The following is a 15,378-nucleotide window of genomic DNA, read 5'->3' as shown; positions in this document are numbered from 1 at the left end:
ACCTTCAAGACCCCTCAGTTGAACCACAGAATTTCCCATAAAACACCAAAAGCCACCATGTTTGTAGAGTTGCGAGCACCTCCTTGAGAAGTAACGCACATCTTAATAGCACCTTTTAGAAATGGAATAATGGGTTAATAATAATCGGTACTTAATACATACTAAGGCTAATCCATTTTCCTAAAACCACATGCCACTTGTATGTGTGACTGTGTTTCCTCAGCTATGAGGCAAGATTTGAGTCTGAATTGTCAAGGTTTTATTTACTTAGGCAGCAGATCCTCTGTGAGAAACAGATGTCGTCCTTATGACTCTGTGGTTTTTACCTGAAAAGTACATCTGCTGTGGTTTTCTCTGGTGAATTTCCCTCAGCAACTCAAATAAACTTTGTTTCAACTCTTCCTGAAGCAGCTTTCTGCTGGGATCCAGACAGTCCTTCTGTCTATGCACATTCGGTAACAATTCAGAAAGAAGTGCTCACCCTGACACCCCTCAATATTACACAAGTTCTACATTTCTATGTATGAAGCTATGAACACGCAGGGATAAATATGTGTCAGAACTTCCAGAGCTTCTTCTTGGTTCCTATTGCAAAAGACGATCACCAACAGACACGTTCTAAATGACTGACAAACAACCGGGAAAAGAAATTCCTTTTCATCACCAGCTCAGATCCATGAATCTATGACAGAATGTTCCAAGGGGAAGTTGCCTTATGTGCACGTCCTCAAGTTACCATTGTGGGGCAGTTTGCTATAATGAGCACACAATGGTCGGCAAGAAGAGACAAACTGAATAACTGCACTTGCGGGCTCCTCAAGGCTGTTCTTTCTCCTCCTGTAACACAGAGGCATTTGTTGGATTGCGGAAGAAAGACACTAGGAGAGAGAATGGTGATTTTTGCCTTTAGTTGTTTCTTACGTACAATACAGGAGCTTAGAGACTAAAGAATAAGGTAATTTAAAGGAACATCTATGCACCCCGTGCCTAATTAATATTGGGGAAAGGCAATTCAACTGAGGGAGGCAATTAAAGCATTTCTTCTGTGCAGCTCAGGCTGTCTTGAAATTCATTCCAACCACATTTTTTTTAAATATAGAATATAAAAATCACATCTATGCTAACCACTCACAATTAACAGGTGATAGTATTTTGTCAAGATGACTCTGCCACAGAACATCCACACATCTGAAAGTCTTTTTTTTTATTATTGTTGAAATTTTACATTGATTCTGATAGTATACCGACTAATATATATTATAAAGCTCTTAAAGCAACAGAAAAAATCTTCACTGCAACTGTAGAAAAACGTCTAATTCTACAGTAGCATCTGAAAGTCTTTAACCAGCTTTTTAGTTTCGAGCTGGTAGGCCACCATGTTGGTTCTTCTCACTACTCAACTGGAAGAGAAGGCGTCCCCTGCCCTGGGCTACCCTTTGTAAACTTGGTATTCTTTATAGAGTTTGTATACTTTTTAAACTTTGTGAAGGCAGGAAGGTGGCCAGGCCTCTCGCCCCAGACATCTGTCTGTCATAAAGGCATTTCTAGCCTCTGTAACTGTCACAAGGTCATCTCCAGTCCATCAACAGTATCCTCCCCCAGATTACGACAATTTTAGATGAAAAGTCTGAACAGGAAATCCCACCAATCCCTGAGCTCCCCCAAGCTCCAGACTTGAAATCCCACCAATCCCTGAGCTCCCCCAAGCTCCAGACTTGAAATCCCACCAATCCTCACCCTGGAAATCTCTGCCCTAAAAATCTCCATCCCCTAAGAAATCTTGTATCAGCCCTGCCCTTTGTCCAATTCTCTGTTCCCTCCAGGGACCTCCAATAAATCTCTTTCATGACATCTGCTGCCTGGTGTGACTCTCTCATTGGAGGAGGACAAGAAACAAGGCAGAGAAGTGAAGAAGCAAAGAGAAGGGACAGGGCTGAGGCCCCCCTCCCCTGGGCTGCAACGCCTCTGCTAAGGAGGTGACCTCAGAGCTGTGTGGTTTCTTAGCACCCATGTCTCAGGATGACCTTCCACTGGGGCACCTTCTCCCCTCAGAACTGTATGGTTCCTGGGCTTCCCCGTCCCAGGACAGCTCCCTATCCAAGCAGGAAGGCCAACATGCACCACTCTGGTCCTTTTAAAGACTAACTGCATGTGTGAGGATCTCTGGACCAGTGCAGTGTGCCTGCTTTGCTTTTGACTTCCAGAAGGGGCACTGCAAGTGATCTGCTCTTAGCGGCATAATCACACAACATAAAGGACTTAAATGTTACATGGAGATCTGGTCCCGTTACTGTAACACTTACTCTTGATACATTCTTTCTGTTCCCACATTGCCTCATTCTGCAGCCATGTAGATGAGCGTTCTGTATCTTCTGCCACCCTCGTGCTTACGTGTTTATACCTAGGTACAATGGCTGCTTCGAGAGGACTAATCGAATGTTTTACCTCCCCATTATTCCTGTGTGTGCTGGCTCAGACATGCCTGTAAGCTTCAGATTTGGTTTCCCTGGCTCCCCTGAGAGCCCTTTTCCTCGGTCCCTGTAACTTTACATGTGGATGGTGGACATGATGAGCTCACTGCTGTTGCAGGATGAAATCCCTTAGAAAAGCTCAGTGCGTGCACATCCTAAGTAGGAAGACAGAAGATGTGTACCACGGTCAAGATGAATTGTGTGCTCATATTCTTCTGATTGTGATTTGAGCGTGAAATGTTCCTCATAGGCTCATGCGTTCAAACACAGGGGAGCCTCCCTGGAGGAAGGGAGGTCACCGGAGGACCTTGGGATTCTGACAAGCTGGCCTTTCTTCCTGACTGCTGACTGAATGTGACCAGCCACCTCACACTGCTGCTGCTGCTGTGCCAGAATTAACCCTTCTTCCCTTAAGTTGCTTCTTGTGTGGTATTTGGTTACATTAACAAGAAAGTTGCTTCTTGTGTGGTATTTGGTTACATTAACAGAAAAGTTGCACCTGCTTACCAGGCTTGGCCCATCAGCCATCCTTCATGCTGCAGTCTGCAGCTAGACGTTTGCATTGTGCAGTGTGCAGTGTGCATTGTGCAGTGGCTGCAGTGTGCAGTGTGCAGTGTGCAGTGGCTGCCGTCATCAGAGTCAATGTCATTGCGGTAATAAGGGTCTGTTTTCATTGCTGAAGGTTGCAGAGTCACAGGATGAATGGCAACCGTTAGGAAACAAATGAGTTCCAAGCCCAGTGCAGCATTAAGATGGCTACAGTTTCATCCGTGTAAGCTCTGGACTTCAAGATCACGCAGGGACTTTACTGAAGCTGGACTTGGGGCATTACCAGTTATAGATCATTAGATCTACAAGTCCGTCTGGGGATCAAGGTATTTTCCGGGAGCGACAGCCTCCATCGCAAGATTGATAGACATTTCCTTTATGTGTCCAGGCTAGCGTCTGTCCTGCTCATTGCTGCTTGCTTGTTTTATGTGGTTTAAATTTTATTGCATTAAGAATTTGCAATGTCCGAAATCACATTTCTGAGGCCTGCAGAACATTAGTTGTGTGTGCGTGTTCATGCATGTGTGAGTGTGTGCATATGTACATGTTTGTACATGCCACTCACGCATGCATACACACCCACTCGTGATTGCCCAAATGTTTGTCCATGTCCCCTTATCAAACTAAGAACACTTATACAAAGCAAAAGTAAGTTAGCCCTGTGTCTGAGGACAGCAGCCTTTCTGTTGATTTCCAGAGCGTGATTTTATAACCTTTTTAAAATAAAAGAACATTCAAATGAGAGCAACTTTGGGAGCCCCTCCCTACAGGTGTTTCTTTACATTATTCTGCAGTCCTCTGCTTAAAAATGTTACTCGAGATGCTGATCAGGAGAGTTAGCAGTTTGAAGCCAGCCTGGGCTACACATATTTAGAAGCAACTCGGTACAACCTCATGCTAGAGCACCAGGCCTGGCAGTACTGAGAATAAATCATGTGCACTCACCCTCAGGGGTCATGTTCTTTTCTCAGCTTTGATTGTATTTTGAATACGCCCCCTTTTTAAATTATTCACCGAAAATGCGGACCTAACAATAATTGAAAACCATTTTCCTCAAGTAGTTGCTAAGCTACCGGCTTCAAGTCTCCAGTAAACACAGCCTTCAAGCCACAGATTTCTTCTAGGTAAAGAAACCCTGGGGCTCAGAGAGCCCATTTGACAACTCTTTCCCGTAAAAAGCTGATGCTTGGAACACCGACCTGAACTCCTGCCCCTTTTTGTTTTTAGGGACCAAGGAAAAGAAATCAACGCTATAAGAAAATGGAAAACCATGGAATCTGTGAACGTGAGTAACGACTGTAGACTTGCTTTACAGCAAAACGAATAATTGCAATAAATTTTTGAGGGTCTCCTTCATGTCCGAAGCTGACCTCAACCTTACATTAACGCTCCCGCTTCAGCCTCCAGATGTGGTGTTTGGAATACCGCAGGACGTGGATCGTCCTTTCTTCTTTCTTTCACTGTCTTAAGACATGGTCTGGTGACATAGCTTCGGCTGGCCTAGCCCTTGCCATGTAGAATATACTGGCTTCAATTCACAAGAGTCCACCAGCCTCTGCCTCCAGAACAATGAGACTGAAGTTGTTCACCCCAACACCCAACCACCTGCGTTCTCTAATTTTCTGACAGACATTTCCGTTGCTTTTGAATCCATCAAGTTTTATCTCCTTGCTAAATAATGTGCTCTCTAAGAATGAGAAATAATTCTCCCCGATCTACATTTTATTTTTGTTCATAGGTAAGTAATATGCCACCGAAATCTAGTATCAGAACCCTACACGTAAAACCAACATGGCTCGAGCCATGTGAACAGCACATTAACTGCATAGCAGAAACTGCGGGGCTCGGTCCTGGGACATTTCAATGGTGTTGGAAGGAAGAGCGGGAGTGGCATCTTCTGGGATCATTTCAGCAGTCACTTCTGCAGTTGCTTCATCTTTTCTTGGTGATGTCAGTACCCGTTACTGAGCAAGAGTCCGGCAAAGGCCACGTGACGGTGTGATGGTGTGAGTGAGAATAGCCCCCGTAGACTCCAGTGTTTGGATCCTCATCAACAGTCAGTAGAGTTGTTTGGGAAGGATTAAGACCTGGGCCAGGGACTAGCCCCAGCCTTTAGGTCCTGAGATGGGACACAGCGTTTGATGAAGACCAAAAGCTGATGATTTCTGGCCTTGTAACTTGCTTACTATTCTTACTGGTTTCTGATCACTAACTTCTGCTGTTAGCTGCAGGGGATCTGCGAGGTTAGACGCTTCCTCTCCCTCTGAGGCCAGACGAGGTGGTCCACCTAGAGGAACATATCCCATGTATAGTCAACAGCTTTTGGGACAGTCCCTGCTCCAATTGTTCAGGACCCACATGAAGACTAAGCTGCACATCTGCTACCTAGGAGCAGGGAGGCCCAGGTCCAGCCCATGTATGTTCTTTGGCTGATGGTTTAGACTCTGAGATCCCCAAGGGTCCAAGGGTGGAGGGATACCCAGGGGTCCCCACCCACTCAGAAGAGAATGGGAGGGGTATAGGGTAAGGATTTATAGGAGGGGGTGACCGGAAGGAGGGCAGTGAGCTGGATATAAATCGAATAAGTAAAAAAAAAATAAATTAAACTTAAAAAAAATATCTACAACTTTTTAAAAAAGAAGTTAGTTGTTTGAGGTGGTTTTTTTTCTTTGACTGGAGGGCCCCTCACTGATCAGGTGAGAGGCTCAGAGTTCTTTAACTCTTTGTGAGCCAAAGGAATAGGAAAAGGAAGAAAGTCATGCATGCAGAAAACAAAACAAAAACACAGGCTCTGGACAAAGCAGAGAAAGAAAAGCTCCAACAACCTTTATTTCTGTTTTAGAGACAGTACTTATATTGTCTATAAAAATTACCTCATACAACGATCAGGTAGCACTGTTAAAACAGAATAATTGATTACAGGATTTTCTAAATACTTTTGCGTTCCAGTAAGTTCACAATAAGTTTAAGGCAATAACCCATGTCATAAATCGCTTAAGACTTGAAGATGACAGCAGAACCATTTACATGTCTTTCCGTTAAGACAAATACATCATAAACATCTGTTACCACCTCCCCCACGAGTTCATTATAAGTTTAAAGCAGTAATTTTTATGTCATGAATTAGCACGGTTTTTGTCAAGAGATAAATCATCTGCTTTGTATCTTATTATTTTAAAGTCTAGTTTATGCACATAAACTAGTCAAGATTTTATTTTCTGTCCTTGCACCTACAATAAATTGTCCATTCCCGGTTGAGGCCTTTAGTTACCAGATAGATAATGGGCTCATGCCTAACCCAGAAGGAATGTTTTTCCTTGATCATATGTTTGCCTCAAGCCTGCTTTCTTCTCCTGCCCCACTTAGCCTGTGACATGTGAAGGTCTACAGAGCTCTGAGTGCAGCCTTTATTTTATTAGGGGGCTTGAAACGACTCACACAAACTTAAAGATTCTGTAAAATCATTATCAAGAATTATGAAATCGTTGATTTATCTAAGCAGCATTAATTCACGAACGTTCATCTCCATGTTGGCTCTGCAGGACATCTGCCCAATGGGGTGATCTGATGCCCAGGAATCATTAGGCTGTGTAATAGTGACAGGAAGGGCACATCAGCAGTGAGAAGCAATCCTGGGATGAAGTCTCTGAGGACCTGCATCTCGGAGCTCACCCATCATAGCCATGCAAAATGGTGGGCCATCTCCAGAAAACTCACATGCTCGCCCTTAGCCTTCCCTAGATGGCTTCTGACAGACCCTGATGGAGGCAGTGTTATACCACAAGCTTTGAGATTTCAAAAACCCACATCAGGCCCACTTGTCTCTCTGGGCCTCAAGGCTATACCTCAAGTAGTTCTCAACTACTGCCCCAATGCCGTGCCTCCCTGTTTGCTGCCGCGCTTCTTACTGATGTCCGTGAGCTCTGACCCTCTGAAACTGTAAGCCGGATTAAACACCTTTTTCATAGTTGACTGGCCGTGGATTCTAATCACAGTGATAGAGAGGTAGCTAAGCCAGGCAGTTTTCTGTTGTTTTAAGGGATTCCTCTAAATACCAAGGGCAAGGCACAGCCATGTCTTTCTGCAGGTTCCCATGTTTCTGTGCCATCACCTCCCTAGCTTGGTGTCATCCTTTGGTTTAAGGATGGAGACAGCACAGTAGCCCTAATGTGTGAGTACATACATTAGAGACATGAAAGTCTGCCTGTTCCTCACAGCCTGGTGTCCCCCATGTACTAACCTCTCAGGTTGTCTCTGTTTGCAGAGCACGTTCTGTCATAAAGCAAGTGGGAGCTTGTATGTGAGTGCACTGCAGCTGTCTTCAGACACACCAGAAGAGGGCATCAGATGCCCGTAACAGATGGTTGTGAACCGCCATGTTGTTGCAGGGAATTGAACTCAGCACCTCTGGAAGAGCAGTCGGTGCTCTTCACCACTGAGCCATCTCTCCAGCCCAGAGGTTTAGGTTTCAATCGTCTTCCTCAGATGATAGTTTGCCTGACTGTGATGGCTACAGGCTTGTCCCTAGACTGATAGCTTTTGTTTGCTTTTGTCACAATCCACCATGTGTTTGAGAAGTTCAAGGGCAGTGTTACCTTCCCCTGTCTTCTCAGAATCTCCATTCTTCACCTGCTGGTGTCTCTGGGACTGACAAACAAGGTACCTTCAGAATATTTCTGAGGCCCTCCCTCCCCGGGAGCAAAATTTTATTTCTTCATTGTTATCTGTAAGCCAATGGCAGCCCCTGGATCTGCTGTCCCTAGAGGTGAAACTGTGGCCCCTTGGTCCTTCTTGCTGGTAATGAGTATCCCTCGGTCACTGAATGCCATGTGCTGTGTAGCGTGTCAAGCTTTTACTATCTCTGCTGAGGTCACGTGGTAGGCAAGACCACCCTTATCTCCAGTCTGTGGCTAAGGAAACTTTGGCACTGAGCGCGTACGTGACTTACTAAAGTCATTCAGATAACAAACTAGGCGGGAATCTCAGCCTAACGCCAGTGTCCCTGCCACCCAGGCTTTAAGATTATCTCTGTCTCTCCATCCCGCCTGTCTGAATGTATAAAAAACCATTTAGAAGTGAGATCTTTAACTATCGGCAGGTAACTAGTGTGCGTGTGAGAGCCAGTGTGTCCTCAGGAAGAAGACAGGTCAGATTCTCCACCGGAAGATCTAAACATGAGAGGTTGACCTGGGAGCTGGGAGCCGGGCTTGGACTGGAGCTCTGGTCCTCTGCAAGAGCAGTATGCACCTAATCCAGGAAGCCATCTCTCCAGCCCCTACAAGAAGCACTCTCATCCCAAAGGCTCAGCCATTCTGAGAGTGTCCGTCTCACGAAATACTACTAAGGTCCAGGTCTCACTTCCAGTATTGCTAATTCAATAGCAATTCAATAGATTGTCAATTATTGAGACAAACACACGCAAACCCAACTTCTGCCCCAGGGGCTTGGCTAGTGGAATTTCTGCATGGACAGTGTGCGCAGTCCATGTGGGAGTTCTTCAGCAGGACTCTGAATGATCTGATAGAGATGCAGGCACTCTGGGTAGACACTCGTCTCTCAGTCTGACTATCAGGGTGTTGAAACAACAGACCCCAGCCAGAGAAATAAGAATTTCCCAGGAACCTCATGCCAGATGAAGGAAACAGCACCAGCCAGAAATCTCTTGGAGATTTCTCTTGGAGGGAGATTCCACACAGTTCTAACAACTCACGAGACCAGTGTACAGGATGAGACTCAGGCCCAGACAAGGCTGGTTCTGTGGTGGGTGGGGCCATATCATGACCAAGACTGCTTAAATATACATATTCCTATCCCTCTATTTAGACTTAGACCTCACTTCATAACCCTGAAGAACTTAGGGATGTTGCTGGATGTCTTTTTCCCTCTCCCAATGTGGCTGCATTGAATAAACCACCTTCCTCTGTCTCAAACCCTTAACTTGGCTCTTTTTTTTTAATTGGTTTATTGAGTATGGGTTGGTCAACCTGATTTGGGAGTTGTGACTCCCGAGATGTATACGGGCAAGGGGAAGGTCACAAAATGCTGCAGAATCAGGGCTTGCCACTAGCCAGAGAACCCTGATAAGGTTTGGGGACTTTCCCTGTCTGACTAGCCACCTGCCATGAACTTGCTGACCCTCTGGGACGCACATGGGATTACAGGACAGAGCACAACACAGAGTTTGGTAGAACAGGGTCTCGGTAAACGTCACCAGCGCTGGCCTCAGGCATTGCACTGTTCCAGGTCTGCAGATGTAACAGCGTGCAGCTGATGCAGGGCCTTAACCCGTAAGCAGCCACAGCTCAGATTCTCAGCAGGTTCCTGCACACTGGATTAGGTTTTCCTGGTGATAAGTCTTTCTGCGAACGGAGCTCTGGGCAGAGATCTCATTCCTAAGAGCCACACGAGATGTAGGGTGTCATTCGAGCCTCCAAGGACCTGCCTTCAGACCTGGACAGCTGAAGGGCTCTAGCAGACCCAAGCACGGCAGACTTGGAGCCAACAGGTTTTGCCTTTCTCTCTCCCCCTGACTAAACCACAGATTATATTCCTAAATCTAGCCACCAAGGTCTAGTCCGTTATTTGACTTCCTCCTCCTGAGACTGACTACCAATGTCCAACTATCAAACTACTGAAGTTCAGCCATCAAAACCCCCTTTTGGCTGCCACAATCAATGTGCCATTCAAAACAAACCAACTCATCCTAACACAGGGTTTCTTCTCTCCCTTGATAAATTTCCATTTACCTGTGGCTCACTCCTGCCTCCTCTGTTGTCAGGAGACATCTGGGAAAGGCTAAGGCTAGCAGGTGGCCTTCCTGGAGGTGGCCCACCATCTTTGCACAGTATGTGATGGGTGCACTCTGGGGAGACAAGGTCCCAAGAGACTTCATCCCAGGATTGCTTCTCACTGCTGATGTACCCTTCCTGGTATTGCATAACATAAGAATTCCTGGGCATCCACCCACCCTATTGGGCAAATTTCCTACAGACCAACATGAAGATGAACTGTCGTGAATTAATGCTGTTCAGATGAACTAATGATTTTATAGATTTCCTGATTTGATTCAAATAATCTTAGGAAGAAAGTTTTAAGAGACAGTTTTAGTTGTTTTGCCAGAAGGATGTAATAAAGTTAGATTCAAGAATAGAATGTGCCCACTCCTCATCATGGTAAGTAAAGGCTTCATAATAAGAAAAACAGTGAGCATTGAAATGAGAAATAGGCTTGGGAAAATTTGTGTTCAAGGATGAAGCCACAGGTGGGCACAACAATAAGGCGAGGCCATGTAAAAACTGATGCTTTGAACTTCATGTGAGCTTACAGTAAGAAACACTGCTTTGGGGGCTGGGGATTTAGCTCAGTGGTAGAGCACTTACCTAGGAAGCGCAAGGCCCTGGGTTCGGTCCCCAGCTCCGAAAAAAAGAACCAAAAAAAGAAGAAACACTGCTTTGGACCTGTTGATACCTTTCTGTAACTCCCCTTTTTTGTAACATCTATGAGTTAATTCTTATGTAGAGAACTTTTTGTTTAAAAGCTATAAAGAGCTGACACCAATAAAGAAAGAAAGGTGGTGTAGCCATTTCCCACTTTGCCCAGTATGTGTTGTTGGTGTAGGTGACTTCTTTCCCTTCCTTTCTTTTCCCTTTGGTTCAAAAATTTTGAGTTAATAAGCTCTAGCCTCTCAGCTGGCCAGCCAGGAGCTCCTAGAAGATTTGCCAGAGAAAGGAGCTCTATTAATAAATCCTTTTAGCTAATTTCCAGCTGCTATACAGCATCTGTTAAGTCACTAGAAATGAGTGTTTATTGGAGCACAAAGAGTTACGTTTCCCCAGCACGTATTTAAACGTAAAGAGTTAAGTTTTCAATGCTTGTCGAAGCATGGCACAGTAATAAAGAGTTAAATCCTAGAGTTCAATAAAGCTCAGAGTTAAAGAGAAGAGAGGCGTGGTTTTCAGCCAAGGAATAAGCACGCACACGTGTCAAGTTTGCAGAAGCCATCAGCTTCTAGCTAGCTCCAGTACAGTTAGAGAGAGTTATAAGGCCAGAGAGCGTCAGTCTTTTGTCTTTCATCCAACTCTGTTCCACTTCAGCTCTGAACCCAAAAGGTTGGGACAGACACTGGATGCACTCTATCCAGAGGCAATCCTCTGGGGGCAAACATTCCTCCCCCTCTTCCTCTTGTTCCTGTCCCCTTCTCCCTAGTCCTCCGTCTCCTGTCTGTCTCTTGCTCCCTGCCCTTTGTCCCTCCAGGGCAAATAAATCTCCTTTGTGCTAAGAACTTGGTCTTGGTGTGTCCTGGGCTAACTCCGGCCCTTTCAACAGACCTTTCCTACTAGCCTTAGCCTTTCCTAGATGTCCCCTGACGCCCTTCCATCTCTGCACTAACTACATCCTTTTCTTTCAGCCCCCAGAGCAACGTATCAGCTTCCACTGCTCTTCAGTCTCCGCCTCGCTGTATCAGCTTCCACTGCTCTTCAGTCTCCGCCTCGCTGTCTGTTCGCCACAATGTTGCCTTCGGCTGCCTGTGCTGGTCCTGTCTGCCCAGCTTCTCCCTTACTGCATCATGGTTTACTGTGTGGGAAGCGTGAAGGAGCCTGCTGGGCTCTGCTCTGAGCTGGTGAAAGACATTAGCATAATGCCAGGGAGTGTCGACAATTTCTCATCCGCAGAGGCAATCAGAGCCCAGGCAGTCTCCTGACCAGATATTACAGAGGCCTCAGCCTATCCCAGGAGGGAAAACAAAGCTTGCTCCTGTCTATTGCATTTAAATGAGTTAGCTGTTCCTATAGGCCGCCCTTTCCCAAGATGAACCACCATCATTTTCCTGTGGACTATGTCTGTCTGCTCTCTATTCAGAGGCAGTCAGTTGTTTGTCCCTCTGGGGCAAATATCCCCGCCCCACATCCCTTGCCCCCTTCTCCCTAGTCTCCTGTTTCTGTCTCTTACCCCCTGCCCCTTGTCTTGTGTGCCTTCGGGATACACCTCAGACATTTTAAGGAAAAGCTCATGTGGTGCCAACGTGAAGGGAACGAGAGATCAGGACTTTGAGAAACCATTGAGTAAACTGGTGACCTGTCCGAGAAGCACTCTGATGTTCATGTTCAAAGCCCAGCATAAGTGATAAGCTTGTGTAAAATGGCTACCGCCTTACGAACTGAGGAGGTCTTCATAGCGCCACATCTTCGTTAAAGCTGTTCCCTAAACGTGCACGTGCTGCACACGTGAATCAATGGAGAACACGGCTGATTAAAGGCTGGCTAAAGCGGAAACCGCACAAACGATTCCTCCATCGTGTTCACCCTACACGTGTGCGTGTATCTCCTTTCCATCCATCTCACCAAACTGTCTAACAAATATAACTTAAGGGACAGGGGTGTGGCTCAGGCACTGTCTTGAACAGAGCATCGGGCACGTCACAGTGAGGTAGCTTTACCTCTTAGAAGACATGGAGCAGAAAGAACAGGAAATGGCCAGCAAAAGACCAGAGTCTGCACAGGACACACCGAGACCAAGTTCTCGGCACAACGATTAATTTGTTCCAGAGGGACAGAGAGCAGAGTATAAGAGACAGGCAGGAGGCTGACTAGAGAAAAGGGGAAAGGATACGGGGAGGGGAGAAGGAATATTGGCCCTAGAGGGACAACAGACTGCCTCTGGATACAGAGGGGTCAGACATGGTTCACAGGAAACTGGCAGTTTATCGAGAGAAAGGGGAAAGCCGTGTCAGGATGAGTTGCTTGGTTTTGACTGGGCATGTTAATTAGGTGAGCCAAAAGGGGGCTTCTGATTGCCGGACCTCAATACTTTGATAGCTAGACCTGGGCGGTCAGCCTCAGGAAGAGGAAGTGGCCAATAAGGTACTAGACCTTGGTGGCCGGCTTTAGGAATGTAATCTATGGTTTAGCAAGGGGGAGAGAGAAAACCTGTCAACACCATGTCTGCTCAGGCCTGGCCTGCTAGGGCTCTTCAGCCAGGGTGACACGACCCCCAAGAACCCATCTCCCACATCTCAACAGCCTCCCAAAGGTGAGCTGATTATGAATGCATCAAGAAATCAATCCATCCGTCAGGCCTGAGTCCTGACTGTCTCCGGAAGCTTCCTCACAAACACAGGTAGGCAGAGCGATGCGCTCCGCTGGGTGTTTTCCTACAATCGAGTGGACAGTCACAGTTCAACACCACAGTGTTGTTAGTATGCCCAAGATCTCCTAACTCCAACTTTAGGAGTAACATGTTAGGAAATCCTCCAAATAGCTCAACTGTGTGTTTTTGTAACAAATGAAGGTCAAATTATCTACTTTTGCTAAAGAACCACCAGCAGATAAATGAATTTTTGTAAATATGTGCTACTGTACAGGGTCATCTTACTGAGCTATAAAAAGTGATATTCAGACGTAACAATATGAATGAACTGACATAAGCCAGGTACAAAAGGACAAGGAGCGTGGGGGTCACTATCCCAGGAGAGACATCTACAGAGCTCAAGAGCACAGCCTGGCTTTCCAGGAATTTGGAGTAGAGAGGGGGATGGGGAAATGTTCAGTGTATGGGTGTAATGAGAAGGTGCTAGAAATGGACAGTGGGGATAGATGTCCAGTCTTGTGGATGAACTCAGTACTGATGCACTGACCACTTGACAATGGTCAGAATGCTTGGCACCAACCTGTCCAAGATGGGAAGCCATACCACAGTCTATAGTATCTAGAAGAATCCCTTTTCTCAACTAGATACTTTCTCATGTACCCTGGTGGGTCTAAAGGTTCACATTGGCACCACCAGTGCGTGGGGTGGAGCAGAGAGTCTAGCTGCCGAGACACGGGTCACAATCTCTGCACTCCCCAGACCCAGGTAGACTTGCACATTTTCAGAAAATGGTCTGTCCCACTTTATGCCAAGATTGTGCCACTAGGCATCACCTTTGAATCCTGAGCTGACTAAACTGTGTGGGCTGTTCTGTTTCATGGTTGCTATAGAAACAGTCACCAGCTAGAGCCCTAGCTTTGGAGAAAACAGAAGGGACCCTAAGAATGTACAGATAATGTTGACTTTCCCTGGCTTCTGATCTCTCCAGTAGCCTACGTCTGTGATGGCTCCACGTTCACACTGGGAATAAACAGCCAGAGAGGTCTGTGACTCTAGACAATAGACACTCTCCTAACGAACCTCTCCTAACCCCACCCCCAACCCTTCCCCTCAAAGATCAGTAGTTAAAACACAGAAAACAAGGACTTCATAAGCTTCAGGTCTCTCCAGCCACCCACCACCCACCCACAGAGGTGTAGTGAGCATAGAAAAAAATGTCTTTTAGACATCTAAAACTAACTTATTCCAGATCCCCACTACACCTAAAGCAGTAACTGATAACCAGAACTCAGTGACATCACTCACTCTCGATAACCAGACACAGTCCTAGAACCCCATGATGCAATGGGACAGTGTACAAGCAGAGACCAAGGGTAGTGCGCTGCTCTGCACATCTGGAGAGACACCACCTTGACCTGCCCTGCTGCTGCATCATCTACCTCAGGATCCTGACCCTCAATTCAGAGACTTCTGTTAGAGACCGGACATAAGCTCTCGCTAAGAGAGGCCGCACAGGCGAGCAGCCCTGGGGAGACAGGCTCAGGATCGTAGTTAGGAATTTAGAGTGTAAATATTGTGTGATGACCTCAGCATAATAAAACATAACTTTTGTATACTAACTACAAGTATCTACCTTCTTGCTCTTGACAAGAGGCTCCCTAGATCCAAAACAGGATCCACCTCAGGTTTTCCTTGTATTGGAGGATTGTGTTGTGGGGGAAGATTTAGTTCGTGGTCTTGTCAAGAAGGTTTATCTGAATACTTCCCTGTCAGTGGCCAATATATGGTCTCTGTGTGCCTTGCTTCCTCCTGCGAAGTGTATGCTAAGGAGAATAGCCCTTCATCCTTGGAGCGCTCTGTTTTGCTAAGCTCCTCAGATTGATTTCAGTTTCACCTTGGAAAGCCACCGCACCAGCCCCCTGCACAGCCTAGCTGAGCCACCTGCGGTACCCTGTTAAGATCACGATTGTGAGTATCCAAAGTGTCTATTAGTTTCGCAGTTTTGTGGGGTGCAGTTTACAGGGGTTATCTGTTGAGCTAGCCTAGATGTACGAAACTCTGGATTGCACTCCCAGCACAGCATAGATGAGCCTGGGGCCAATGTCTGTGATCTTGGTCCACATGAGACGGATAAGAGACTCGGGAACTCAGAGTTATCCTTGGCTACGCAGATCAAGGTCAGCGTGAGTTACTAGAGCCCATCTTAAACAAACAAAAATAAATAAATAGATGAATAAATAAGCCTAAAAGAAGGTTTGAAATAGTTATCTCT

General features: G+C 46.1%; 1 protein-coding gene across 25 annotated transcripts in view; it reads left to right on the top strand.

Annotated features, from left to right (window-relative positions):
* The window catches only part of Lmntd1 (lamin tail domain containing 1), a 233,736-nt gene extending 219,011 nt beyond the window's left edge, over positions 1-14,725 (top strand). For 9 of the 25 annotated variants that reach the window (XM_087658986.1, XM_087658970.1, XM_087658978.1 and 6 more), the window contains 2 exons: positions 4,248-4,305; positions 11,428-14,725. In XM_087658986.1, the coding sequence (XP_087515112.1) occupies positions 4,248-4,276 (29 nt within the window). In that variant the 3' untranslated portion in view covers positions 4,277-4,305; positions 11,428-14,725. 25 annotated transcript variants of the gene reach the window in all.
* Positions 14,726-15,378: the final 653 nt, after the last annotated feature.

This window comes from Rattus norvegicus, chromosome 4 (assembly GCF_021556685.1).
Source record: "Rattus norvegicus strain SHRSP/BbbUtx chromosome 4, alternate assembly SHRSP_T2T, whole genome shotgun sequence".
NCBI classification, from domain to species: domain Eukaryota; kingdom Metazoa; phylum Chordata; class Mammalia; order Rodentia; family Muridae; genus Rattus; species Rattus norvegicus.
Note: the sequence above shows the minus strand (reverse complement) of the source record. Positions and strands in the feature narration are given on the sequence as shown.